The sequence below is a fragment of the Nipponia nippon genome, unplaced genomic scaffold, assembly GCF_047370975.1.
Source record: "Nipponia nippon isolate SJK-2023a ecotype South Korea unplaced genomic scaffold, ASM4737097v1 scaffold_4, whole genome shotgun sequence".
Taxonomy (NCBI): domain Eukaryota; kingdom Metazoa; phylum Chordata; class Aves; order Pelecaniformes; family Threskiornithidae; genus Nipponia; species Nipponia nippon.
The window spans coordinates 125325136-125349542 of record NW_028262358.1 but is presented as its reverse complement, the minus strand read 5'-3'; the positions used below and the strand labels follow the sequence as shown (position 1 = coordinate 125349542).

Below are 24407 nucleotides of genomic sequence, written 5' to 3'. Positions count from 1 at the left end.
AGCCAGAAACGTGATGGGACCGGCCACGGCCACGCTTTCTCTCCAGCCTTTCTGGGTTGTTTGCAGTCCCTGCAGAGGGGGAGCAACCCCAGGCCCCAGGGCAGAGCTACAGCCTGCAAAGGGCTCAGCGGGGAGCGGAGCATCTCTGGAAGTGCATTTTCTTGTGCAATTACTGATTGCGCAAGCAATTACCACAGCCCTTAAGTGGTTGGGCTTGATGAGGTTTGAGATGACCAGTGCCAGCTCCTGGCCTGGCACAAGCCCCTCTAGTGCTTGCTCCAGGCAGACGAGTCCCCATCTTCACTGCAGGGATCAAATCCTGCCTGGACATGGTAACACTGTCTGGAAACGCACCAGGAAAAAAGCGCTGGACTCGGCCACAGCCATCGAGGTTTAATGCAAACCCTTAAGAGAGCCGTGACCAGGCGGCTCAGGAAAGCCCCCGGCGCTGCCGGCACCACAAACAGCCCCTTTTCCACTACGAGCACTGAATTAATTTGCAGATCATTTAGTTAAAAAGCATAGAAGAAAAAAAAGCCAAAAAAAGAGAAGCTTAATTGCATTTCACATTCCCCTGCTGAGCCATCCAGTCCCACCGAGCGCTATTTATTTAGCGCAAAACCCATCCACTCGTGCGGCTGCTGGCTGTGACTCAGTGGCACGCTGGCAGCCCCAGACGGCTCGCAGGGACCCTGCTGGCGCCCACCACCGACAACGCCTCCTCCCTGGGTAGCCGAAAAACCTCATTTCCCCTGCTCCAGCTGCTGCTGGAAAAAAAAAAAAAAAAAAAGGGAACCTTCTCTATTTCCAGCTCCGCTGGTGTAGGAGGAGACAGCTCGTGCCGGCGACCAGAAAGCAAAGCGAGGGAGCGTGGAGGAAATAAACTGCGGTGAGTGGCTACGGGGCCGGACGGTTGGGATACGGCTCCCAAAGGCTTGCTGCCGCAGCTCCAACGCATGCTGCCTTCCCAAAAGTATGGGGGGGACTTGCAGACTTCCCACCGGGAACCTCCCATGGAAATGTTAACCTCATCCCGTCTCCGCAGCTCCCTTGCTCCCCGCTCTCCCTACAGCCGTGTCCCTGCTCCTGGAGCGCTTTCAGCGCTTTCAGCCCAGCGAGCTCGCTCTGCCTTCTGCACATATTTCTGAATTAAAGCCTTGCCTCCTGGAGACGGCAGGGAAGCAGGAAGGTTGCTGGTGGCTGGGTACACAAAGCACTGGGCTTCCCCTGCAGCCAGGGCCATCGCACAGCCCCCGAGCGTGGGGTAACCGTGCTCTTTTGCCAGCCAAAGCCTGATAGCACCCCAGCTCCTGCAGCGCGGAATCTCCTGCGGAGCAGCTAATCCCCAAGCCAGGCTCAGGACAGCGAGCTCCCACTGAAGATGGGGACACCAGCCTGAAGGTTCAGCTCACAAAACTGCGGTTTGCGCGACACCAGCCATCCAGGCCAGCACAGCCGTGGTCAAAGCTTAGCTCTCCTGTTTTCACCGGTGATGCAAAAGGAAACCGAACTCCCCAAAATGGGTGCAAGATCCCCAGCAGCCCAGCTCCGCGTGCACGGCCACCGCCACGGCCCCACACCACGAGCCGCGAGTGCCCGGCACAGCCGTGCCGACCACGCTGGCCCTGCCTCGCGCACGCAAACGCCAGCTCAGCGCAAGGTGCCGGCACCGAGGGATTGGAGGGGATGAGCCCGTGCCCCCCATGCTGTCCCTCTGACCACCTCCCAGGGAGGCAGCAGGTCTCCCCCACAACGGAGCAAGTGTCCACGGAGAAAAATCCATCCTCAGTCACCCATCTAACTCTTCCCCCAGGCCAAGAGACAGTTAAAAGAGAGATTAAAAAGATACCAATAATCCTGTGCATTCCTAATGCACCTTTCATCCGAAGTATCCCACAGAGCTTTCCAGCCCCTGGATGCTTTCCAGGACCACGAGCCGCAGCAATGCCTGGCCGTGAGCGCTACCGGGGAAGGGACCAGCCTGGCTTTATGTCCTCAAAGTCACATTCAGATCCCCAGAGACGCTCTGCCCGTCCCCACCCTAAGGAAACGCCGGGTATTTTGGAGCAGGGGCTTCCCCAAGATGCTAGCGGAGGTGTAACCTGGGGATAAGAGGAGCTGTGGCCCCAGGTGGCATTGCCATTCCCCGTGGGCAGGACAGGCTGGCCACTGAGCCAGGATCCCAGGGGACAACCAGAGCATGTCACACCCCTCGGGTCACATCATTAAAGTGACACCAGAGGGGCTGGCGGGGCTCTTGGGGACCCACAGCTCAGCTCTCCCCCAGGTTGCAGAGGGGCCAGGATCCCCTGCAGTTCCACGGCAGAAGGGATTATTACGTGCTCCAGGCTGCTGCAAATTGCTCAGATAATGACAACGGCTCCCCGCAAATTCCTGCTTGCCGGCAGCACAATTGCCAAAAAAACCCACCAGAATCAGCCCAAGCCCCAACGTGGATGCAAAAGCCCTGAGCAAGGAGGGGAGCTCAGATGGGAAGGGCACCGGCGGGAGCGTTTGGGCATCGGGGACGGCTGTCCTGCAACAAGAGCATCGCTGCCATCCCACGCCAAGACAGACGGGTCCTGCGGTGGGAGCGGGCGAGGGAACCCCGGAGTGGGGAGGCTGCAGAGGGGCCACGTCCCCGGGGGCACACAGCCGCCGTCACGGCAGGCTGCCACAGCCGAGGGGAGGGAAGCATCCCCCTCCTTTTGCGGGTGGAAAAATACCAGCTGGGAGACCTGAGTGACTCAACGGAGGCCACGGAGGAGTCAGCACCGTGATGAGGAAGGGAACAGAACCCGTGCGTCCTGCCTCAGCTTCCCTCCCCCTGGCCCCGCTAGGCAGAAACCCGCTCCCCGAGCCCACCGGCTCTGCTCCTTTCCCCGCAAGAGGCAGGTGCTGCATCCCAATGCATCTCAGGACCTCCTGTCTGCGTGCACCCCGCTGAGGCCCAAAATGAGCACCCCGTCACCCGGGGTGGGTGCCAGCACCCTGCCCACCCATCTCCTGCCGCATCCCGCCGTGCACTCACTCACCCCCGGCACTGCAGCACCTCCCAGAGACGGGGTTCGGCCGGCAGCACCGAAGAGACCCCACAGCCCTCGGGCTGGGCTGGGACCCCCTGAGGAAGGGGAGCAGCCAGGGGCTCCCTCCTCCGCGGTGCTCGCCCTGCGTTGACAGCCCAGGGAAGGATGCTTGGGCAGCGAGGATTTAAGAGCCACCCAACCACCCCCCCCAGCCCTTCCCAAAAGCTCCTAGCGGCTTAGCGCGGCCCGCTGCCCCGGGCGGGGGGGTGGCCAGCTGCTCCGCCAGCTGCTCCCCATTACCCACATGGCATCGCCCCGCCGTGGACGTGGGACCCCATACACCCGTCCGGCACAGTGGGGTGACAACGGTGACAGCATGGGGGTCAGTGATCCCCAAACACCTCAAGGTGCGTGGGTCTCTATGGGATTGGGGTCTGCCCTATGCCAGGGAGCAGGCAGCTCCCCAGTATCGCAAGGGGGTGGTCATATAGACAACCAAGATCCCCCTTGATCCTGGGGGGGTGGGTATATAGCCCTATATAGCACCCACAGCTTCCCCACCCAAGGACTGGGTGATCTCCCAGCAGTATGGAGGTCACTGGTCCTATAGAGAAGCCCTGGGGAGCAGGAACCCAGGCTGGGGGTGGTTAACGGCCTGTGGTCCCCCAGGAAAGGGGGCAATGCCCCAGTGATAGAGGGGGCATTTGTAGCCCTTTATGGGACCATGGTGTGTCCCAGTCCCAAAGAGGGGACACCCTCCAGAAACTGGGGGGATGCACAGCCCTATAAAACACCAAGGTCCCCCAAACCCAAAGAGGGGTCACCCCCAGTAACTAAGGAGATGCGCAGCTGCATATAGAATCATAGAATCATTAACCAAAGTCCCCCCAAACCCAAAGAAGGGATGACCCCCCAGTAACTTAGGGGGTGCACTGCCCTCCAAAAGACCAAACCCTCTACCCCAAACAGGGGTCACCCCCCAGTGAATGGGGGTTGCACAGCTCTATATAGGACCGAGGTCCCCCCCACCCCAAAGAGGGGTCACTCCCCAGCAACTGGGGGGTGCACAGCCCTATAAAGAACCAGGTCCCCCCGACCCTGGAAGGGGTGAGCCCCTAACCGGACCCGGGGGATGCACAGCCCTGCCCCGGGGCAGGGACGAGCCCAAGTCCCCGGGAAGCGGGGAACCGGCACCGACCCAGGGCCCGGCGCCGCCCCGCCGGGCTCGTCCCCCCGCCGGCACTCACCGTACATGGCCGCCGCCGCCGCCGCCGCCCCGGCGTGGCTCGGCGTGGCTCGGCGCGGCTGTGCCCGGCGCGGTTGCAGGCAGCGGTGCCCGGCCCGGCTCTGCCCCACCGAGCGGCTCCGGCCGGGGGCGGCACCGGGGGGGGCGGCACCGCAGCGCCGGCTCCTCCCGCCGGCAGGGCCGCAGCGCCCGCCCGCCGCCCCGGCCCGCCCCGCTACGGCCCGGCGGGGCCCCTGCGGCACCGGCCCCCCCCCCCCCCCGCAGCCCCCTGCCACCCCCGCACCCAGCACGGTGCCACGCTGCACCCCACGGCACCCAGCCGCGCCTCCCTGCCCGGGCTTTGCCCCCCAAGACCCCGTTTGGGGTCAGCTGGCGAGCCGGGACCCGCTCGGTTCCCCCCGTAACGCACCGGTGAGCCCCGGAGCACCATCCCCCGAGCATCATCCCCTGAGCATCATCACCCTCCGTGGGGCGGACGGCCCCAAGCCCCCTTTGAGGACCCCAAACCCCAGCAGCGAGGTTTCCTTCGAGAGCCTGCAGTGCTCTGCGCTCATCATTCGCATCGCTTGTCCCGGGAGTAAGCACCCCGGAGCCTTACACCCAGCCACTTTCCCCCCGTGGGGAGGTGATACCGCGTAGGCTCGTCCCGTCCTGCCGCCAGCCCCACGGCCCTGGCGTCTGCGGCCACCGGAGTGGCAACCATGGACACCACGGCCTTTCCCTGCACCAGCCCCGCCAGGTGGAATCACAGAATGGTTTGGGTGGGCAGGGACCTCCAAAGGCCACCCAGTCCCACCCCTGCCATGGGCAGGGACATCTTCACCCAGACCAGGGTGCTCAGAGCCCCGTCCAACCTGGCCTTGAATGTGTCCAGGGATGGGCCATCTCCCACCGCTCTGGGCAACCTGGGCCAGGGCCTCACCGCCCTCAGCACAAACAATTTCTTCCTTCTGTCCAGCATGAATCTCCCCTCTTTCCGTTTAAAACCATTCCCCCTTGTCCTGTCGCCGCAGGCCCCGCTAAAAAGCCTGTCCCCACCTTTCTTGTCGGCCCCCGTTAAGCACGGAGAGGCCGCAATCAGCTCTGCCCGCAGCCTCCTCCTCTCCAGGCTGAACCCCCCCAGCTCTCTCAGCCTTTCTCCCCAGCAGAGCTGCTCCAGCCTCTGACCATTTTGGTGGCCTCCTCTGGCCCCGCTCCAACAGCTCCATCTCCTTCCCGTGCTGAGGACCCCCGAGCTGGAGGCAGGGCTCCAGGGGGGTCTCCCCAGAGCGGAGCAGAGGGGCAGAATCCCCTCCCTCGCCCCGCTGCCCACGCTGCGGGGGATGCAGCCCAGGAGACGCTTGGCTTTCTGGGCCGCCGGCGCACATTGCCGGCTCGTGGCCAGCTTTCCATCCCCCGGCACCCCCAAGTCCTTCTCGGCAGGGCTGCTCTCCATCCCTCCGTCCCCCAGCCTGTGCTGATACCGGGGGTTGCCCCGACCCTGGTGCAGCACCTTGCCCTTGGCCTCGTTGAGCCCATGAGGTTCACACGGGCCCACCTCTCCAGCCTGCCCAGGTCCCTCTGGATGCCATCCCGTCCCTCAGGCGTGTCGACCGCACCCCTCAGCTTGGTGTCACCTGCAAACCTGCTGAGGGTGCACTCGATCCCGCTGTCTGCGTCACTGATGAAGGTATTGAACAGCACTGGTCCCAGTACGGACCCCTGAGGGACACCACTCGTCACTGGTCTCCATCTGGACATCGAGCTGTTGACCTCCAATTTAGAGAGAAGGATGTTGTGGGGGACCATGTCAAAGGCCTTACAGAAGGCCACATAGGTGACACCCAAAGCTCTTCCCTCATCCACTGATGCAGTCACTCCGTCATAGGTGGGAGCTGCACCAGGCTCCCGAAATACGGAGGTGCGCTGCTGCTGGCAGCGAGGGCTGCAGGGGCACGGCGCAGGGAATGCAGACAGATCCACGTCGGCTCGGCTGCTTCTAGAAAGTCCTGGAGAGCGAGACAGGGGGGGCTCGGACTGCCCGGGGAGACAGGGACGGTGGGGAAAGGGCTGAGAGTGCGTGGAGCGGGTGAGGAATGAGGCAGATACCTCCCCGAGGTGCTTTTACTTTGCATTACTGCTGCAGTGCCTTTAGAAGCGATGCAGCAGCGACCTGCTGCCAAAGGGGAAACTGAGGCAGGGAGCCACCCCGCCCAGGTTCCGGCATCAGCAGTGGTCCTGGCCACAGGTGCTACAGGCACTGCGCCGGTGCTCCCAACACCCCTGTGCCCGGCCGCAGGTCACCGACGTGAGTGCTGATCGTCTCCCGCGCTTCATCTGGCCCTGCGGTTGCTGTTGTCACCTCCCAAAACCCGCGACTCCCGCTCGGCACCACGAATGGGAACGTGGGGTCCCAGCTTCTCGGACACCCCAGGCAGGGAGGAGAGAGCGGAAGCCACAAGGCAGCATGCAGAGGCGACGGCGTTCCCACCTCGGTCGCTGCCGCAGCCCCTGGTCTTTGGGATCCACTCGAGGAGGAGACGGAGGAGGGTGGCACAAAAGGCAGCCGCGTCCCCAGGGCGCGGGGAGGTGAGGAGGTGTCAGGGCACGGGGCCACGGAAAGGCACAAAGAAGGGTATAGCGTGGTACGGCACGGCACGGCACAGCACGGCACAACCTGGTTCAGCACAGCACGGCACGGCACTTCACGGCACAGCACAGCAAAGTTTGGTGTGGTTTGGCGTGCACAGCACACCACAGCACGGCACTGCACGGCACTGCAGAGTACTACACAGCAACGCCCGGCACGGCACAGCATCACAAGGGCACGGCACGGCACAGCACTACTTTTTCTCCTTTACATTTACCTTTTTCCCACCATTTGGATGCATTCCACCTCTTTTCCCAGCTGCCCAGGCCAACGCAGGGGACCTTGTGCCGGAGCCCCTCGTCCCCTGGGACCCCACGCACCTTCCACAGCCGCCCTGCAGCCACGGCACGTCCCACGCACGGTAAGACCGAGCCCTCCCCGTGCCAGACCCTGTCACAAGCATGAGTGACCCAGCGAAGCAAAGATGCTGCCCTGGGCCATGGCTGGGGACAAGGACGAGGCTGGAGGTGACAGGGCACCTTGGCCGAGGAGGGCCAGGGGACCGGGGAGGTGCTGGCACCGGGCTGCCGCAGATCTCCCCCTCTCCGAGTTTTTTGCCGCGTCTCTTCCCACATGGCAAAGCCCCTGAGTTGGATCATCTAATTAGGCAATAGCTGGTGCCTCACGATCCTCCTCGTAGGAAAATTATGTTTTAATTAAAACATTTCGGGAGTTAATCAGTGTTGCCGATTCCCCAGGTGGCGGAGCAGGCGCGTGAAGAGCCGTGTTCCCAGGGGACCAGAGGGCTTTCCTGGGGGACACGGCAGCAGCCACAGGCCGAGGGCCGGGGCTCCGGAGCGCCCCTGGTCAGGCCCAGTCCCAGAAGCAGTCACAAAGTCCTTTTTATTGTGGAATTAAAAGCCTCAGAGTAAAACCTGATGACGAGGGATGAACCTGAAGCAGATGTGGCAAACCCCCCCAGCCCAGGAACCCTTATCCCTTCGCTCACAGGGATTTGTGAGGCCATCGGCTTGCCAGGAAAGGACACGGCGGTCATCGGGACGGCGCAAGAGGAGCAGCCAAGGAAACGAGTCCCCCACGGCCACTTTGGGGACCCCGCTCAGCTGCCAGTGCCAACCCCCACCACCATCGATGAGTCCTGAGGCCCCCCCGGCCCGCACCCAAAACACGCAGGGCCGGTTTGAACCCCAAAAGTTGCTGCCGCTGGAAAAGCCCAGTGGAATCTCAGCCCTCAAAGAGCAAAGACAGACACAATCCCTGCCCAGTGTCGGGACGGATCCGCGGAGGTCAGGGCAGGGGTCCAGGCCACCTCCGGCATGTGGCTCTTCCCGATCCATGGTGCAACACAAGAGCAGAGAAGAGTTAAACCCTGCCCGCCACCAGTGCTGCCCCTCAGCCCCTACCTGTCATCGCCACAACGGGGACCCCAACACGCTTCAGCCTTGCCCGGAGGGATCCAAGCACGTCTCTGCGGCACAGCACAGCCCCCCTCACCTCTCCAGCAGGCAAGGGGGGATGCCAAATCACTCGGGGCCTGGGATGCTCTCAGAACACGCGCCCGTGGCCCTGCCTTGGGCTCAGAAATGCTGTGCAGAGCTCAGCATGGTGGGCAGGTTGGGCATGTGGGACACCAAGACAGACCGTGGTGCCCCGAGCCCCGGGATCCCTCTCCGGGATGGCTCAGAGGGAGTTGGCCGGCAGGCGCTGAGGGAAGGCAGCCACCCCAATCATGGCGGGAGGACGGTGAGGAGCTGCTCGCCCCAGGCATCTCCTTTGTCAGGCACGTCCACCCAGTCTGCTCCCTCCTTCCTCGCATCCCCCCGCTCTCCCGCAGCTGTTTCCATGGCCACAAAGCTGCTGCAGCAACTGCAGCAGGGTCTCCAGCACCGAGCCGTGCATCCCTCCTCCGGCCACGCACCTGGGACATAGCCGGGTCCCGGGCCCACGGGCCAGGCCCCCGTGGCTGCTCCCGCACACTGGCGCTCGGCCTCCTCGGGGTGTTCGCACCGGCTCGCACATACCCGCGTCCATTCTGGCACCAACACTCGCCACGTCCTGCTTGACCAACCCGATCTCCTTCTATGGCAAGGTGACCGGCTTGGTGGATGAGAGAAAGGCTGTGAATGGCGTCTGCCTGGGCTTTACTGAGGCCTTCGAGACGGTTTCCCACAGCATTCTCCTGGAGAAGCTGGCTGCTCACGGCTTGGATGGGTGCACTCTGCGCTGGGTAAAAACCTGGCTGGCGGCCGGGCCCCGAGAGCGGTGGTGAATGGAGTCAAATCCAGTTGGCGGCCGGTCACCAGTGCTGTTCCCCAGGGCTCAGTGCTGGGGCCGGTCCTGTTCAATATCTTTATCGATGATCCGGAGGAGGGGACCGAGGGCACCCTCAGTCAGTTTGCAGGGGACACCAAGCTGGGCGGGAGCGTTGATCTGCTGGAGGGCAGGGAGGCTCTGCAGAGGGCCCTGGCCAGGCTGGGTCGATGGGCCCAGGCACTGGGTGAGGGTCAGCAAGGCTCAGGGCCGGGTCCTGCACTGGGGGCACAACAACCCCAGGCACCGCTGCAGGCGTGGGGAGGAGCGGCTGGGAGCTGCCCGGCGGGAAAGGGCCTGGGGGTGCTGGTCGACAGCCGCTGAACATGAGCCAGCAGTGTGCCCAGGTGGCCAAGAGGGCCAGTGGCATCCTGGCTTGTGTCAGGAATGGTGTGGCCAGCAGGAGCAGGGCAGGGATCGTCCCCCTGTGCTGGGCACTGGGGAGGCCGCCCCTCGAATGCTGTGCTCAGCGCTGGGCCCCTCACCCCAAGGCGGCCATGGAGGGGCTGGAGCGTGGCCAGAGCAGGGCAGCGAGGCTGGGGCAGGGGCTGGAGCCCAAGGCTGGGGAGGAGCGGCTGGGGGAGCTGGGGGGGCTCAGCCTGGAGAAGAGGAGGCTGAGGGGAGCCCTCATCGCTCTCTGCAACTGCCTGAAAGGAGGCTGGAGCCGGGGGGGGGTCAGTCTTTTCTGCCCAGGAACAAGCGATGGGACGAGAGGGAACGGCCTCAAGCTGCGCCAGGGCAGGTTTGGGTTGGATATTAGGGAAAACTTCTTCACGGCGAGAGTGGTCAGGCCCTGGCCCAGGCTGCCCAGGGCAGGGGTGCGATCACAGTCCCTGGAAGTGTTCAAAAAACATGTGGAATTGGTGCTTAGGGACAGGGTTTAGAGGTGGACCAGGCAGTGCTGGGTTAACAGTTGGACTCGATGATCTCAGAGGTCCTTTCCAACCTTAATGATTCAATGATTCTATGATTCAACGATTCTATGACTCCATGATTCACATCACTTGCACGACGCCCATGGCCTGACAGTTCTTGTGTGCAATGTGCTGCTTCTCACACCCCTCTGCGTTATTTCTTGCACGAGGATCCATTTCTTGCACGTGTGTGGCACAGGAGGGACAAGGACTGGGAGCAGGGACACTGGTACAGCACAAAGCGATGCTGCCGGCACCTGGATCGCTCGCAGCAGCAGACAGAGGAGGATCTCTGCTGAAAAGCCAGGCGCTGCCCTCCCTCTGGCTGCAAGGGGAGGTCCTGCGCTTGTGCTGAGGGCTACAGGGGCTACGGGAGCGTCCCCGCCCTGGCTCAGGGATGGGGAAACTGAGTCCCGCTCTGCCTCTCATGCCCAACCACCACCGGCTCTTTCCCTAAGCCCAGCGAAGCTGTGCAGGCCACAGGGACGCTCAGGGGAACACGCGCGAGGTTGTCACCACCGCAGCTTTACGTGCACACCTCACGCACGGCTGCTCCGGACCATCAAACGCAGCAGGGTGACAGTGGCAGGGCCAGTTCAGCCACTGAGGCAAAAAAATCCAGTCTCTGCCCGCCAGAAACGTTGGTTACGCCTGCACAAGCCACCCAGGCTCAGCACAGACACCGACGGGAACATCTAAATCGCGGTGACCAGACGTTGTTACCAAATGCTGTAGGGGTGACCCAAGGGAGTGTCAGCAGGGAATGAAAGGCTGGCAATCAGGAGACACCAAAGCTTGCGAGTCCCTGAGCCAGGCCTGGGGTTTGCGTGCGAAGGAAATCCCTTTAGAGCCTCTGATACGTGCCTTAATTCCCCTGGGGAGCCTATCATTTCCTAACGCACCCGATAAACACGCCGAAACAACACTTGTGCGCGGCAGGAACGGCTCTGTACCTTCGCGATCTTCCTATTCTTTTGTAGATATTGACGCTACGTATAACCATACTTTATCTACGTTAGTCGAGCTGTGTATCTGTAACTTTACTACTCTACCTGGATGTGATTTTAACCATGCTGCCCCAATTATTGCTTGTCAACTGTCAACAAACTTCTCGAACAGAAGAGTTTTTGCAGCACCCAGCCTTACATCGACTGCTGAAGCAGGGGAGGGAGCAGGGACAACGAACATTAATACCTGTCCACCGTGACACCACAGATCACACAAATCCTGGAACATGCTCAAAAAATAGTCAAATGTGGCTGGTGGGAATCCCTTTCAGGGTGGTCTCCCCGCCCCGCTACGGGAATATTCATCATCTTACTTCATCCCTCAGCTGTTATCCTTATTTTGAGCAGTTTCTTACTTCTTTTAATCACCTCTTTACATATTTGTGCTTGATTTTCGGCCCGCACTGTTCTGATGGTTTCTCGGCGCACCCAAACGGTGCTTCCGCAATGCAACAATTAAAAAAGAACAGTCCCATCAGGGAATCTGGGATTCCCCAAGCCTGCTCGGCTGGTCCAAGTCTCTTGTCCAGAGAAGAAGCCGTGCTCTGATTCCTGCCTGCCTGATGGCCACGGTCGTGGAAGTCTTTGCACTCCCAGATATTAAGTCTAGCCCTGTATTAGTGAATTACTGGATTTGCTGTCATTATGACCTGGATAATTGCACTACTGATCTGTATCTATTACTGTACCATTATTTAGAGATAAATTGTTTATCCCGAAAGCTACTGGCCTGGTGTCTGTTACCATATCCCGAACCTTTAAGTCGGTGGGGCTGCCGTAAGCCCTTCCGCTGCCCAAACTCAGTGAAGAAGCTGGCACGGTGCTAAGCTGTTTCCCTCGTCCTCTTGTCCAGGCACAGAGGGGCTCTGTTCCTCCCAACCCAGAGAAAACTCCACAGAGGGCTCTATATCTTTACATTTTTATATATATTTTATATTTATACAGCAAAACAAAGAGGGAAAAAAATGACCACCTTTCCTCCCCCTCTTTTCTAAACAAACTGAGGGACACGCTTGACCGAGGATGAAATGCCCACAGCAAACCCCAACCTCGTCTCTCTCACGCCGCTGGGATCGGGGCAGGGAAGCGCTCGCCTCCTGCACGGCAGTAGGAATTATAATCCCATTCCTAGGTTGCTGCTGAGCAGGTAGGATCCCTCCTGGCTTGGGAAAAGCGCCCTGGGCCAAGGCGAGCAGCTGCCCAGGGATGTCCCCACTGGCATCACAAGGAGGAAGGGCTGAATTCACCAAATTCAGCTGCCAGACAGATTTGGAAGAAACATTAACACCCATAAGACCAGGAATGTCTGTACATGGATGCACAGGACCAGCGGAAGAAGGGTTAAAGGAATCAGCTTAAATTGGCACAGAGATGTGTGCCTGGTTTCATGGCTTCATCAAGCGGCCAGACAGCGGGAAGATGAACAAAATGAAGATAACAAAGAACAAAGCTAAAGATAAGGTGACATGAAGATGAAGAACAGAGCCAGAGCCATAAAACACCCAGAGACGGCTAAAGGCAGGACTCTTTCGGCAAAGATTTATGAGACCAGATAATGAGGCAGAAGATCCCAAACAGCCCATAACAGACCTGTCAAAAAGCAGCTTCTTGTTGCCAGTCAGGAGGAAGCCAGAAGAGGCGCTGACAACTCAACAGCCAGCGTCCCTAGTCCATAGCACACGCCAGTGACCCCCGCCACACCCCCAGCACCCACTTCTGCCACCCCCACTTCCAGCCCGATGCATGCTCCCAGCAGGACGTGGCAGGAGGGGCTCACAGGATCTCTAAGCTCAAGGCACCTCAACCAAGGAAACCCCTTCCCCTTTCCATCCCTATCCTGATGGGGAAGTCCCCAGGGAGCCAAGAGATGCTCAAACCACATGGGCCCTGCCTGAGGATCTCCTTGCCGAGAGGTGGCTGTGACCTCCCTGGAGAGAGGGCCTCAAAACCCCCAGCCGTGTGTCCCCCCTCCCGGTACCTTGTCTTCGAGGCATGATGCAAAGCTTCCCCCTTCTTGACAGGATCTTGCTGGGCTACAAGGAGCAAATAAGGACAGTATTTACAACGAGGGTCCCCGTGGATGGCCCTGCCCCAGGCTAGCCCCTGCACAGGGATGGGACCCTCTAATCAGACCCCATAAGCCATGTCCCATGGTGCCACAGGGCCACTGCCAGCTCTGGTGTCACCTAAGGCCACCTGTCTCAGCAACCAGCAATGTCCTCCCCTCAAGAACCTATTTCACGAGGGGTCCGTTCTCGAGGAGGGCACATTTTCCACCTAAGAACTGATTCAACACCAACCCCAACAGCTCCTAACCAAGACCAAACCAGCATCTTCCATCCAAACCCCCACAGAAAGGTGGTGAGCTGCATCCCGCCCAACCTCCCAAGCCTGGCCTATTCTTTGATCCTGCAGGGACCCAGCTGAAGCAAGAGAGCGGGCTCCCAGGCTGGGGGGATCCACCTCCCCATGGCCATGAAGCAAATCACAGGGAACACGAGATGTAACCCCCAACTGCTCTACCTGGCGCTCTCCAGGGCTGCACAAACCCTCACAGCTCAGGCCGCAAGGACGGCGGGGCAGCCTGGGAGCACCGACAATACGATGTTAGGCGATTGCTGCTTTCGAGCCCCTGGAGACGCTGGGACAGGGCAGGGGACGTCCTGCTGAAAGCAGGGGCAAGAGGGCAGGCCCTGCTGGAGGTGAGCGGGCTGCTGCTCCCCTCCTGCTCCCCAGGGCGGCCAGGGGGACCCGGGCCCGGGCCAGTCCCCTCACTGCCGACCCCCAGGGCGGGCGGGCAGGCAGGGCGGGCAGGGCAGGCAGGGGACCCGGGCCCGGGCCAGTCCCCTCACTGCCGACGCCCAGGGCGGGCAGGCAGGGCAGGCAGGGCGGGCAGGGCGGGCAGGGGACCCAGGCCCGGGCCCGTCCCCTCACCACAGCCCCTCACGGGTCGGTAACCGCTCCCGGCAGAGCGGCGCGCACCAAATCTCGCGAGATCTTCGGGCCGGGGCGGGCGGGCGGAAATCTCGCGTGAGCGGCGGGCGCCGGGCGGTGAGGGGGACCGGGACCCGCACCCGGGCCTGCCGCGTTCCCTTCCTCCATTCCTCCCTCCTTCCGTCGCCTCAGCCAGGCCCGGCCCGGCTCGCACCGCCCCGGTCCGCCATGGAGGCGAATCCGCCGAAGCGGAAGGAGACGCGCAAGTCGCTGAGGATTAAAGTCATCTCCATGGGCAACGCGGAGGTGGGCAAGGTGAGGCGTTGCGATTGGCGGGCGGGTGGTGGCGGGCAGGCCAGCTTGCCAATGGGGAGCTGAGTGTAGGGGGCGGAGCTGGCAGAGAGGCGGTGGATTGGTGGCTGTGCCGGCCGGCGACAGCCAATCAGAAGCCGGTCGAGCCGTGCGGTGCGAGACGGGAGGGTGGTGCGAGTGGAGGATTGACAGCTGCGGGGGCGGGGCCGACGGTTTTTATTGGCTGCGTGGCAAGAGGCGGAGTCTACGGGGAGGGTCGGGGCCGCCCGCGGCTGCGGGCGGGTGTCATGGCGGCGCCCGCGGCCTCCTCCATGCCCGGCCTCCTCCATACCGGCCGCCCCGGGGCCGGCCCAGTCCGGGGCCCTCCGCCCCGGCACGGGTGGGCAGGGCCCGGCCCGGTCCGCTGTCCCGCTCGGGGCCTGCCCCACAGGCCCACCGGAGCCTTCCCCTCTCTGTGGGCTGGGTTCCTCCACGATCCGGCTTTAGTCAGGGTTTCCTCAGGAGCTCCCCTTCCTCCTGCTGTGGCGAATGACCCAGCTCTTCCCGCGGATGTTATTTCTTTTCCCAGCCAGGTGCTGTTCAGAAGTGTTGCCGTTTTTTTGTTTGCTAAATAAACGTAGTCCTGTTAAACTGCTGACAGCACAAGGGCTCCCTTGGGGCAGACAAATGCCTCCCTGATGGCAAGAAAATCCAGAGGGATCTTGCAGGACAGAGTGAGTGGGCAAGCACATTGATCCTTTTGGCATTTATCTCTTGATGGCTGATAGAAGCCGACTCCTCTGCTCTCCCTAAACACTATCTCTGCCAGTCAGGGGCAGAACCGGGGCTGGAGGGACCTTGAATGTGCTTCTCGGGCTACCAAAATGTTCTTCACGGCTTTTGGGGAGCTGACTGCCCCCAGGCCCCCAAACACACTGCTCCTCCAGGCTGGATATTTTCTGTAGGGGAATAAATCAGAGTTTCTTGGCACTCCAGTCTCCAAACAGGTAAGAAATAACTGACACCCAGTGGCTTTTCCTTCTTTTTGCAGAAAGAAAACTGCTGCTGGTAAACACTGGTGCTTTGTGGGTTAATTAGCTGGTTTAGGGACTTAGGGCAGAGTTGATGTCTCTGCAGCCATCCAGCTGGCTGAGGGCTGTTAGCGAATTCCGTATTAACGTGAATATTGGGGCATACGGTGCCCTCCTGCTGACACTCTCTGTTTTCTTTTCTCCCAGAGCTGCATTATAAAGCGTTACTGTGAGAAGAGGTTCGTTCCCAAATACCTGGCGACTATTGGTATCGACTACGGCGTCACAAAGTAAGTACCTTTGCAGTGAGGAGCTGCAAGTGTAGCCTGATGAAGTTTGCAGATGATACCAAACTGAGTGGGGAAGTAGACACTCTGGAAGGGAGAACCACCCTGCAGGAAGATCTGGATAGGCTGGAAGAGTGGGCTAACAAGAACCTTATGAAGTTTAACAAGGACAAGTGTGAGGACTTGCACCTGGGAAAACATAATCCAGGAGTGCAGCACAGGCTGGGATCCACCTGGCTGGAAAGCAGCAACGTGGAAAGGGACCTGGAGGTCCTGGTGGACGGGAAGCTCAACATGAGGGAACAGTGTGCTGCTGCGGCCGAGAAGGCCAACAGGAGGCTGGGTTGCATCCAAAAGGGCATCACCAGCAGAGAGAAAGAAGTCATGATCCCTCTCTACTTGGCGCTTGTCAGGCCACACCTGGAATCCTGTGCACAGTTCTGGTCCCCGCTATACAAAAAAGCTGTGGGCAGGCTGGAGGGGGTCCAGAGAAGGGCCACCGAGATGATCAGGGGTCTGGGCAGCCTGCCGTGTGGGGACAGGCTGAGAGCTGGGCTTGTTCAGCCTTGAGAAAAGGAGGCTTAGAGGTGACCTCATCACCGTGGACCAGTGCTGAAAGGGGAGCTACAAAGCAGACGGAGACTCCCTTTTTACAAGGAGTCCCATGGTGAGGACAAGGGGTAACGGGTACAAGTTACTCCCAAGGAGATTCGGATTGGACATGAGAGGTAAATTTTTCTCAATGAGAACAGTCAACCATTGGAATAATCTCCCCAGGGAAGTGGTTGACTCCACGACACTGGATACTTTTAAGACTCAGCTGGACAGGGTGCTGGGCCGTCTCATCTAGATTGTGCTCTTGCTACAAAGGTTGGACCAGATGATCCTCAAGGTCCCTTCCAACCTGGGATTCTATGATTCTAGGAAGTGCCGGGGGAGTGGGATGAGCTGCGTGGTTGCAGACGGCAGGCATGGGTCTGCCAGGCTCCGGGCGAGGTGTCTGCTGTGGGGGGCACTGGTCTCCACAGGGGCAGAGGGAGTGGGGCTGTCACCCGCCGCTCCTGAGTGACCACGCTGCCCCGAGCCAGGTGTGCTTGGCTCTGCTGAGGTTGCTTCGTTTTCATGGCATAATCTGCATTTCTGCTTTAATAATAAGATACTCTGCATAATTTGCCTTCCTCTGATAGCGTAGCTCCTCATTATCACGTTACAGCCGGAGCTGGTGCTGTTCTCCTTGTCTGACCAGCTCTAGGGGCAATTTTCTGGCCATTAAACCCCAGCACTTGGAACTCCTTACTGTTTTTTCTGTCCCCGATCGCCCAGCTCTTTCTGGGCAGAGGGCTGGCAGAGATAAGGGGTGTTCCTGCGGAGGCACAGCCTGTGCGAGGGCTGAGCTAGAGCTTTCTCAAGCATTTCCCGCTTCTCTTTCAGAGTGCAGGTCAGAGACCGAGAGATCAAGGTGAACATCTTTGACATGGCGGGGCACCCCTTCTTCTATGAGGTAAGGCAGACCCGGCTCTGGGCAGCACACCGCAGGGAAGAAGCGTCTCAGAAGTGTTTAGCACCCATCAGCTTTCCTCAGATCTGCCTGAAATTGTGTTTGGGGGTGGGAAACTTGAAAATACATTTCTTACAAGCTTCTTCCGCTACAGTACATCCCGTTCTTTCTTGCCATGGACACCTAATGCAGGCCAGCACTGGAAACCCTCGCTGCCTCTCTGGCTAATCAGGAGAAGGAAAACAGAGTTATTCAAACCGGAACCTATAAAGCCACAAACAACTCTGATAGAAAGAATAACCCGACAACTTGCTCATAAACCATGAGCGTAAGGTTTGGCTGTGCTACCGCTCACGTTGCTAGCCCTATTTCAAAGTGGCTCCTTGTGCTTATCAATCTGCCCATCTTGAGGTTAAATTTCCTCAGACTGGGAGATCTTTGGAGCTTGCCTTGGGCGTTTGTAGCATACTGGCATCCTAATCCATGACCAAAGTGCTGTAAAACACTTGCAGTTGGAGTAGATGATCATTGTAGGTCCCTTCCAACTGAAATACTCTGTTCTGTTCTAAAATTATTTGCTATACAAGTAATAAACGGTACTATTTACAGAAAGGAGCCTGCAGGATAAAACTTTAGGATTTGAACACATAGACTATAACATCCATTTTGGAGAGCTGGCCCAAAGGAGTGATTGTGCTCACTGCTAATCACATTTATTTGAAATTATAAACAAAGTAATAAAGTGGACCCAGAAGTGGAAGAAAGGAACAGTAAATGTTTATCCAGTATAATCCTATTGTTTTAACAGTATAATGCATACTAATTCTTAATTATAAGTCTACTGTTGATGCTTGGCAAAGCGTTATCCTGTGACTAATAAAAATGTATAGAATGTTAGGAGAGAGCAGTTTATTTACTGCTGTATTTATTTCTGTATTTAGTGTTAATGCAGCCTCACCTTGAGTACCAATGGGCAGTTCTGGGGCCCATAATTTAAGAGGGATGTGAAGGTACTCGAACGTGTTCAGAGGAGGGCAACAGAGCTGGTGAAAGGGCTGGAAGGCATGTCCTCTGAGGAGCGCTGAGGACTTTGGGCTCGTCCAGTTTGGAGAAGAGGAAGCTGAGGGACAGCCTCGCTGCTCTCTGCAGCTTCCTGAGGAGGGGACGTGGAGAGGGAGGTGCTGAGCTCTTCTCCCTGGGATCCAGGGACAAGACGCCTGGGAATGGTTCAAAGCTGCGCCGGGGGAGGTTTAGATGGGATGTGAGGAAGCATTTCTTTACCGAGAGGGTGGTCAAACCCTGGAAGAGGCTTCCTGCAGAGGTGGTCGATGCCCCAAGCCTGTCAGTGCTTAGAAGGCATTTGGACAATGCCCTTAACAACATGCTCTAACTTTTGGTCAGCCCTGGAGCGGTCAGGCAGTGGGACTAGATGATCCTTGGAGGTCCCTTCCAGCTGAACCATTCTGTTCTATTCTAATGCCTGTCCCTTAGCTGACCTTAGACACTCATCCAGCAGCTGTCCTGGGGATCTTTCACCTCCCCAGTTGCTGGCACTGGGCGTACGAGCCGCACAGCCTGCAGCCCCGCTCCAGCTGCTGGTGCAGACCCCCTTACGCACACCCACACGCACAGACAGACATCCTGCAGATCTCTCCAGTAGCCAGGCTTAGATCTGCAGTCCAGTGGCTGGCCCTGAATCCTCGCTTTGCCCCGCTGCCTCACTCAGGGAAACACACACGTGCAAACGGGTCTTTCGGTTGACTCCCAGACCTTCCAGTCTCCCCAGGAGTTGTCTGCTGTTGTGCCTCTCTGCTTTTTTGTGTGTGTGGAGATGAATCTTTATGGGCTGATCGCTCTCCTATGATGGACCTGGGGGCAGTGTGGTCAGGTTATTATTTGGGTTCCCCCATCTGTCCTTTTTCTGTGGTCTTCTCTTTGTGTAGAGAGAAGATTTTTATCACAGAATCTAATAGATGCCAGGTAAACAGTGATCCCCCAAATCTGCCAGGCTGTGTGCTCTCAGCCTGGGTGTCGCTGATGCCACCTTTGCCCCCGCAGGTGAGGAACGAGTTTTACAAGGACACGCAGGGGGTCATCCTGGTCTACGACGTCGGACAAAAGGAGTCTTTCGACGCGCTGGACGCGTGGCTGGCTGAGATGAAGCAGGAGCTGGGCCCCCACGGGAACATGGAGAACATTGTCTTCGTTGTCTGTGCGAACAAGGTGAGTTGTGGTGGGGAGCCAGGCTGCGGTGCCGTCCTGATCTCCGGCCCTCGGGGCTTGTTGTGTTCCCAGCCTGAGCCCAAGCTGTTGAGCTCCAGGTTGTAGGGAAGACTTTCTAAGAACCGGATCTGTGTGTGAGGAGCATTGGAGACCACGTTTCAACGGGGTTTTGAGAATATGGTGGCCACACATCAGTCAGGAAGGGATCAAGTAGAGGTGACATTGTCTCTGGACTAGGTAAACTCTCAAAGGCCTTTTTACTTGAATTTTCTGTGCTTTCTTTCCACGCTGCCTCCATCCCTTCAGGATAAGCAAACAGCCTCTCCAACCAGACATGCCCCTTACCCACTATTAGGTGATCGGCCTTGGAGCTCTGTTCCTCCAGCTGCTGCTGCAGACCCTGGCTGAGCTCTCATCTCTGCCTTTTCTCTCGTTCTAGATCGACTGCACCAAGCACCGCAGCGTGGATGAAAGCGAGGGGCGGCTCTGGGCAGAGAGCCGGGGCTTTCTTTACTTTGAGACATCGGCCCAAACAGGAGAAGGAATCAACGAGATGTTTCAGGTGAGGTGTAATGAAGGTGGTGAGGGCACAGACATCACACAGAGCCAGGATTTGATGGCAGAATGTCTCCTGAACTGCCTGGATCCCACAAAACCTGTTGGCCCTCTGCCCCAGAGGTGTCTTCCCAGTGAAATGTCACCCTGAGAAAGCCGTGGCTGTTTAGCTCAGGATCAGAATTGGTCTTTCCAGTCCTGAGCTGGCCCTAGCATTGCTTTGCTCAAAGCTGACGATCCCTCTTGCTGGTCTGGGAACACAAAGCAGAGATGCCCATGTCACCTTTTTAGGTCTAGCAGTGGGTTTGAGATAAATGTGGGGCCTGGCCTCCTCAGGCTGTCCCATGGTCCTTGCAAGGACTGGATCCCCCCAGACTGGGATATCTCAGCCCCCCACGGCCCAGGCAGTAGGGAGTGAACATTCAGCAGTTGTGCAAATGCTCCTCATGCTTCGGAGGATGAGCCCGCTGCCAGCGAGGGCAGTGGGGTCTCCTATGCACTGCCACCGCCTTTGGGGACCGTTCCTTCCCGCTAACTCCTCCCTGTGTTCGCAGAGTTTCTACTCCGCCATCATCGACCTGTGTGACAATGGTGGGAAACGCCCTGCTTCCAGCATGGGGGTCAGCTTCACCAAAGAGCAGGCAGATGCCATTCGCAGGATCCGCAACAGCAAGGACAGCTGGGACATGCTGGGGGTCAAACCCGGAGCCACAAGGTGAGGGAGACTTCAGCGTTTGCCTGTCTGGCTGTAACCGTTCTGAGCCGGCAGGCTGATTGCATCTGTGACCTGCCTGCTGATAAGCTCGCTTTGGTTTTTATAGCAGCTGGGCACAAGTATCTAGCCACAATTTTGTGAGGCAATGCAAAAGAAACCCTCTGTCCTGAGCACCAAATTTCCCCTTTTAACAGATGAGCCAGGCTGGAGGCAAGGGGAAAGTGATGAACATGAGAAGTTCAGCCCTGTCAGCTGCCTGGCCCTGCAGCCTGCCTCCGGGCTGAGCCGGCTCTGGTCACTCACTTGCCAGACGTGTTTGGAGCAGCTCCAGCTTTACTTTCCTTGCTCTCCAGGTCTGGAGAAGCTTTCAGGCTGCTGTAAGGCTGTTGCCCACGTTATCGAAAAGGGATTGATGTTACAGCTCTTCCACCTGGAAACGGTACCTCCACAGGACAAGCTTTCTCTTGTTGTCCTCAGAGGACCTCTGGTCAGGTGGAATTGGTCATTGCCTGTGTTGGATATTGAATTTCCCAGTTTTGCTGTATGACTTGGGCAGCTAAAACAAGCTCCCAGAGCTGTGCCTTGCTTTCTTCTCTCTGAAACATGAGGACTATCCTTGTGTACTCCTTATGGAGGGGCTGGAGAGTGGATTTTTGGATAACGTATATCATTCAGGTCTCGTACATCTTCCCGTTAGCTCTCTGAAATGTAGATGTTGAGCGTAACCCCTCCTCCAGCCCCCTCTCATCCACGGGGAGAGATCAGCAGCTCTACAGGGCAGTTTGTGCTGTGATCACCGGCGCGGATGGCCTCACCTCCCTCAGGAGGTGCCCCGCTCTTTCCACAGCCTGCAGCTGGAGTCGAGATGTCTGCCTTGGACCAGACACCCAAGGCTTAAAGGGCTGAAGTGATGTGCAATACCTTCACCCGGAGCGCGTAGGCGGTTTGATGCAAAGCTGAGTCAGGGTGCGTGTGTGCCCACAGTGTCTCCTGGCTTTCTGCTCCGGTGATGCCGGAGACTCGGCACACCGAGGCACGTGTCGCAGGCACATGTCTGGCATGATGGGAGCATTCGTGCTGGCACAGTCCCAGGGTGGAGAGGGTGTATCTGCCCCAGGAGAGGGGTTCTCCCCCTCCTCTGCTCATGCCACCCCAAGAACTGTGCTTTTCTTCAGCTCTTTCTCCGTAGCATCACCTCCAAAGCCTGGAGATCCTTAGTGCCAGCAAGGGAAGGGTTCAAAAGCGTCTACGCAAGGGCGTTTAGCACAGGGGGAGCTCCTGCCCCTGCTGTGCTCTGCCAGCCGGAGCAAGGCTGAGCCGGGCTGTGTGGTGCGTGGGTCCTCTCACTCTTGTTGTGTCTCCTAGGGATGAAGTGAATAAAGCCTATCGGAAGCTGGCGGTGCTGCTCCACCCCGATAAGTGCGTGGCTCCCGGCAGTGAGGACGCCTTCAAAGCTGTGGTGAACGCCCGGACCGCACTCCTCAAAAACATCAAGTAGGGAACAGAGCCACTCAGAGCTGGAAACATTCCCCTCCTCCCAGCTAGCTCCCAGGCCATGGGGCACCCCTCTCCTCCTCACGCTTACCGCTGGCATGGCCACAGATGCTCCCAGCACCAGCCGTGGAATCAGGACTGCATCCGACCGTAGTGCGCTTGCGATGTGGTGGAAAAGGGGCAAAGTGCTGAGGAGGGGAGAGGGACCCCAGAACCCTCCCTGCATCCGTGGCCCCAGGTCATGGTTGGCGTAAGTGCTGAAAGCAGTGTGGTCCCCGCCTTCCCGGCTGCGTTACACCTCCCGCGAGCTACCAGCCATGGAGGGGTTTGGATGCGTGGCTCTGACCTGCGAATGCAGCAAGGCCAGAGCAAGATCTGATCCGAAAGCTGTTGTACCTGAAAGCATTGGTGTCACGAGTGGAGGATGCCCAGGAGGGGCAGTGGGTTGTCTGTCAGTCCTGGGTTATCCTGGAGCCACCTTGGCAAGGCTGGAAGCCACACAGGCGCTGCTGAGCACCGGGGCGGTTCAGCTTCTTGGTCAAAGCTGCCTCCTTCCAGCTGACACCCAGTGATGCTGCTTTTGGCAGTGAGGAGAAAGGCAGGTTGCTTGAGGAAACCTTTCTGGTACTGCAGGGAGAAACTGGCTCCAAGCGTGGCCCAGTCGTCCCCAGCCTGTCCCCTTCCTCCCCAAGCTGTCACCGTGCCAAGGACAGTCCCTTTGGCAGGACTAGGGCTCTGCCCCAGGCACCCACCTCCTCATCGCAGCACAGAGTCTCCTACCACCACCTCCTTCCATCTCCCTGAGCTCCGATCGTCAGGAGGAACCCCTAAATCTGCAGGCCCTCAACCCTCATCTCCCGAACTTCGCCGTGCCGCAGAGCTGCGTGGGTGCCTGCGATCTGCCTGCTCGCTTGCAGAGGCTTGGGATCCGGTCGTTGTCATCCCGAGGGAGGTCAGAGCCGTGGCGGCTGCCGGGCTCTTCGGGGGGAACAAACGGGAGATCCCTTGGGGTCCTGTGCTTTTGTCAGGACTCAGTTTTATTTCTTTGCCGCTACGTGAGCGTGGCAGGGAAGGTCAGGACGCGAAGCTATGAAACGAAAGCCACTGAGTGTGTGCGTGTGTATCCTTACCCCACCCCACAGGTATCCCGTTCAAAAGTGTTTTCTCCTATGGTCAGTGCAATATATATATTTTTTTTTTTTCACTTCAAGGCAGCTTTTGTCTGTTTCCCCTTCAAAATATATCATAAATCAACAGTAGAACCCTCCCTCTTTTTGTAGCAAGCATTAAGGGACTTGAAAGCCAGTATCATTTTGCTCTTGCTCTGGTTTCTGGTGCTGGGTTGCTGGGAAGAAGGAATAGGCTGTCCTGCTGGGAAGCACTTTTTGCTCCTCCGGTGCAGAAATAACCAAGGGGAGATGTTGCTACAAGAGGTTAAGGTTTAAAATAGCCCCATTTTTCCTCTCCCAGATGGATAAAAAGCTGGGCTGGGGGAGATCAGCAGGACAGGCATCGGAGCTGCGGCAAGTTGCACTGATGGGGTCTTGTTCCGCACGTTTTATAACGCTATGGAGTTCACTGGAAACCTCCCCACTGGTCTAGCAGAGGAAACCACTTAATTCGGGCTTCAAACCTATTTCTCTGTATTCTTTTTCCATTGAGGAGGGTAAATAGTCCGGTTGCTGAATGGTGCACTTCGCTTTGAGGGTGAGATCTCAGTGCCTGGAGAAGTTTAAAGGCTTCCTCGGTTCCTGCTGCCCTCCAGGGCCGTTGTGCCATGCCCGGTCCCTCCTGTTTGCTCCTCAGGTGTCTCTGGCCGCCGGTTTTGGGGTTTCTCCCGTCTGTTTACCGAGCTGACCGGATGTTTGGGGATGATTACACACGCATGTCACGTCTAGCGATGCCGGTGACCTTCTAAGTTGTGTTATTTTTATAAATTAAACCCCCCTTTGGAACAAAGGAAGCCCTGTGAGCTGTCCTCCCGCAGCGCCCGCCTGCTGTTAATGTTTAATTGCCCTTTGACTCATTTCTCTCCTCCCCAGCCGGGTCTGGCTGAGGCTGGTGGTGAAGAGCTGCCCTCGAGGGTGATGATGGAGGTTGTGAATCAACTCTGCAGGAGCGGGAGCTGGGAAAGGGAGCGGTGCGGCCCCGGGAGTCCCACAGGGACGTGATGTGGGGTGCACCCAGCTGCAGCGGAGCCTGACTCTGGTCAGAGGACCCAGAGGCAGAGGGGTAGCTCCATCCTTGCTCCATGCACATACCAACAGCCCTGGTAATGTGCTTCTT

At 58.5% G+C, this 24407-nt stretch overlaps 2 protein-coding genes across 4 annotated transcripts in view; one reads left to right on the top strand and one right to left on the bottom strand.

The window, feature by feature from the left end:
* The window catches only part of EFR3B (EFR3 homolog B), a 49436-nt gene extending 35586 nt beyond the window's left edge, over positions 1 to 13850 (bottom strand). The window contains exons 1-2 of one of the 3 annotated variants that reach the window (XM_087776615.1): positions 13617 to 13850; positions 13072 to 13126 (exon numbers count right to left, since the gene is read on the bottom strand). In XM_087776615.1, the coding sequence (XP_087632741.1) occupies positions 13072 to 13087 (16 nt within the window). In that variant the 5' untranslated portion in view covers positions 13088 to 13126; positions 13617 to 13850. Of the gene's footprint in view, positions 1 to 3035; positions 3056 to 4273; positions 4395 to 13071; positions 13127 to 13616 lie in introns of those variants that run through there. The other 2 variants (XM_087776617.1, XM_087776618.1) reach the window with 2 other exon arrangements.
* A 259-nt stretch (positions 13851 to 14109) lies between these two features.
* Positions 14110 to 24084, top strand: DNAJC27 (DnaJ heat shock protein family (Hsp40) member C27). The gene is made up of 7 exons (XM_087775934.1): positions 14110 to 14342; positions 15557 to 15639; positions 17068 to 17137; positions 19193 to 19357; positions 19797 to 19919; positions 20467 to 20627; positions 21993 to 24084. Exons 1-7 carry the CDS (start codon positions 14256 to 14258, stop codon positions 22123 to 22125), a joined length of 822 nt encoding a protein of 273 aa, XP_087632060.1. The 5' UTR covers positions 14110 to 14255; the 3' UTR covers positions 22126 to 24084.
* Positions 24085 to 24407: the final 323 nt, after the last annotated feature.

Coding starts and splice junctions, on each gene's coding strand:
- DNAJC27 (XM_087775934.1), top strand. CDS start 14,256: ATGGAGGCGAATCCGCCGAAGCGGAAGGAGACGCGCAAGTCGCTGAGG. Junction 14,343..15,556: donor GCAACGCGGAGGTGGGCAAG/GTGAGGCGTTGC, acceptor CTTTTCTCCCAG/AGCTGCATTATAAAGCGTTA. Junction 20,628..21,992: donor GTCAAACCCGGAGCCACAAG/GTGAGGGAGACT, acceptor TGTGTCTCCTAG/GGATGAAGTGAATAAAGCCT.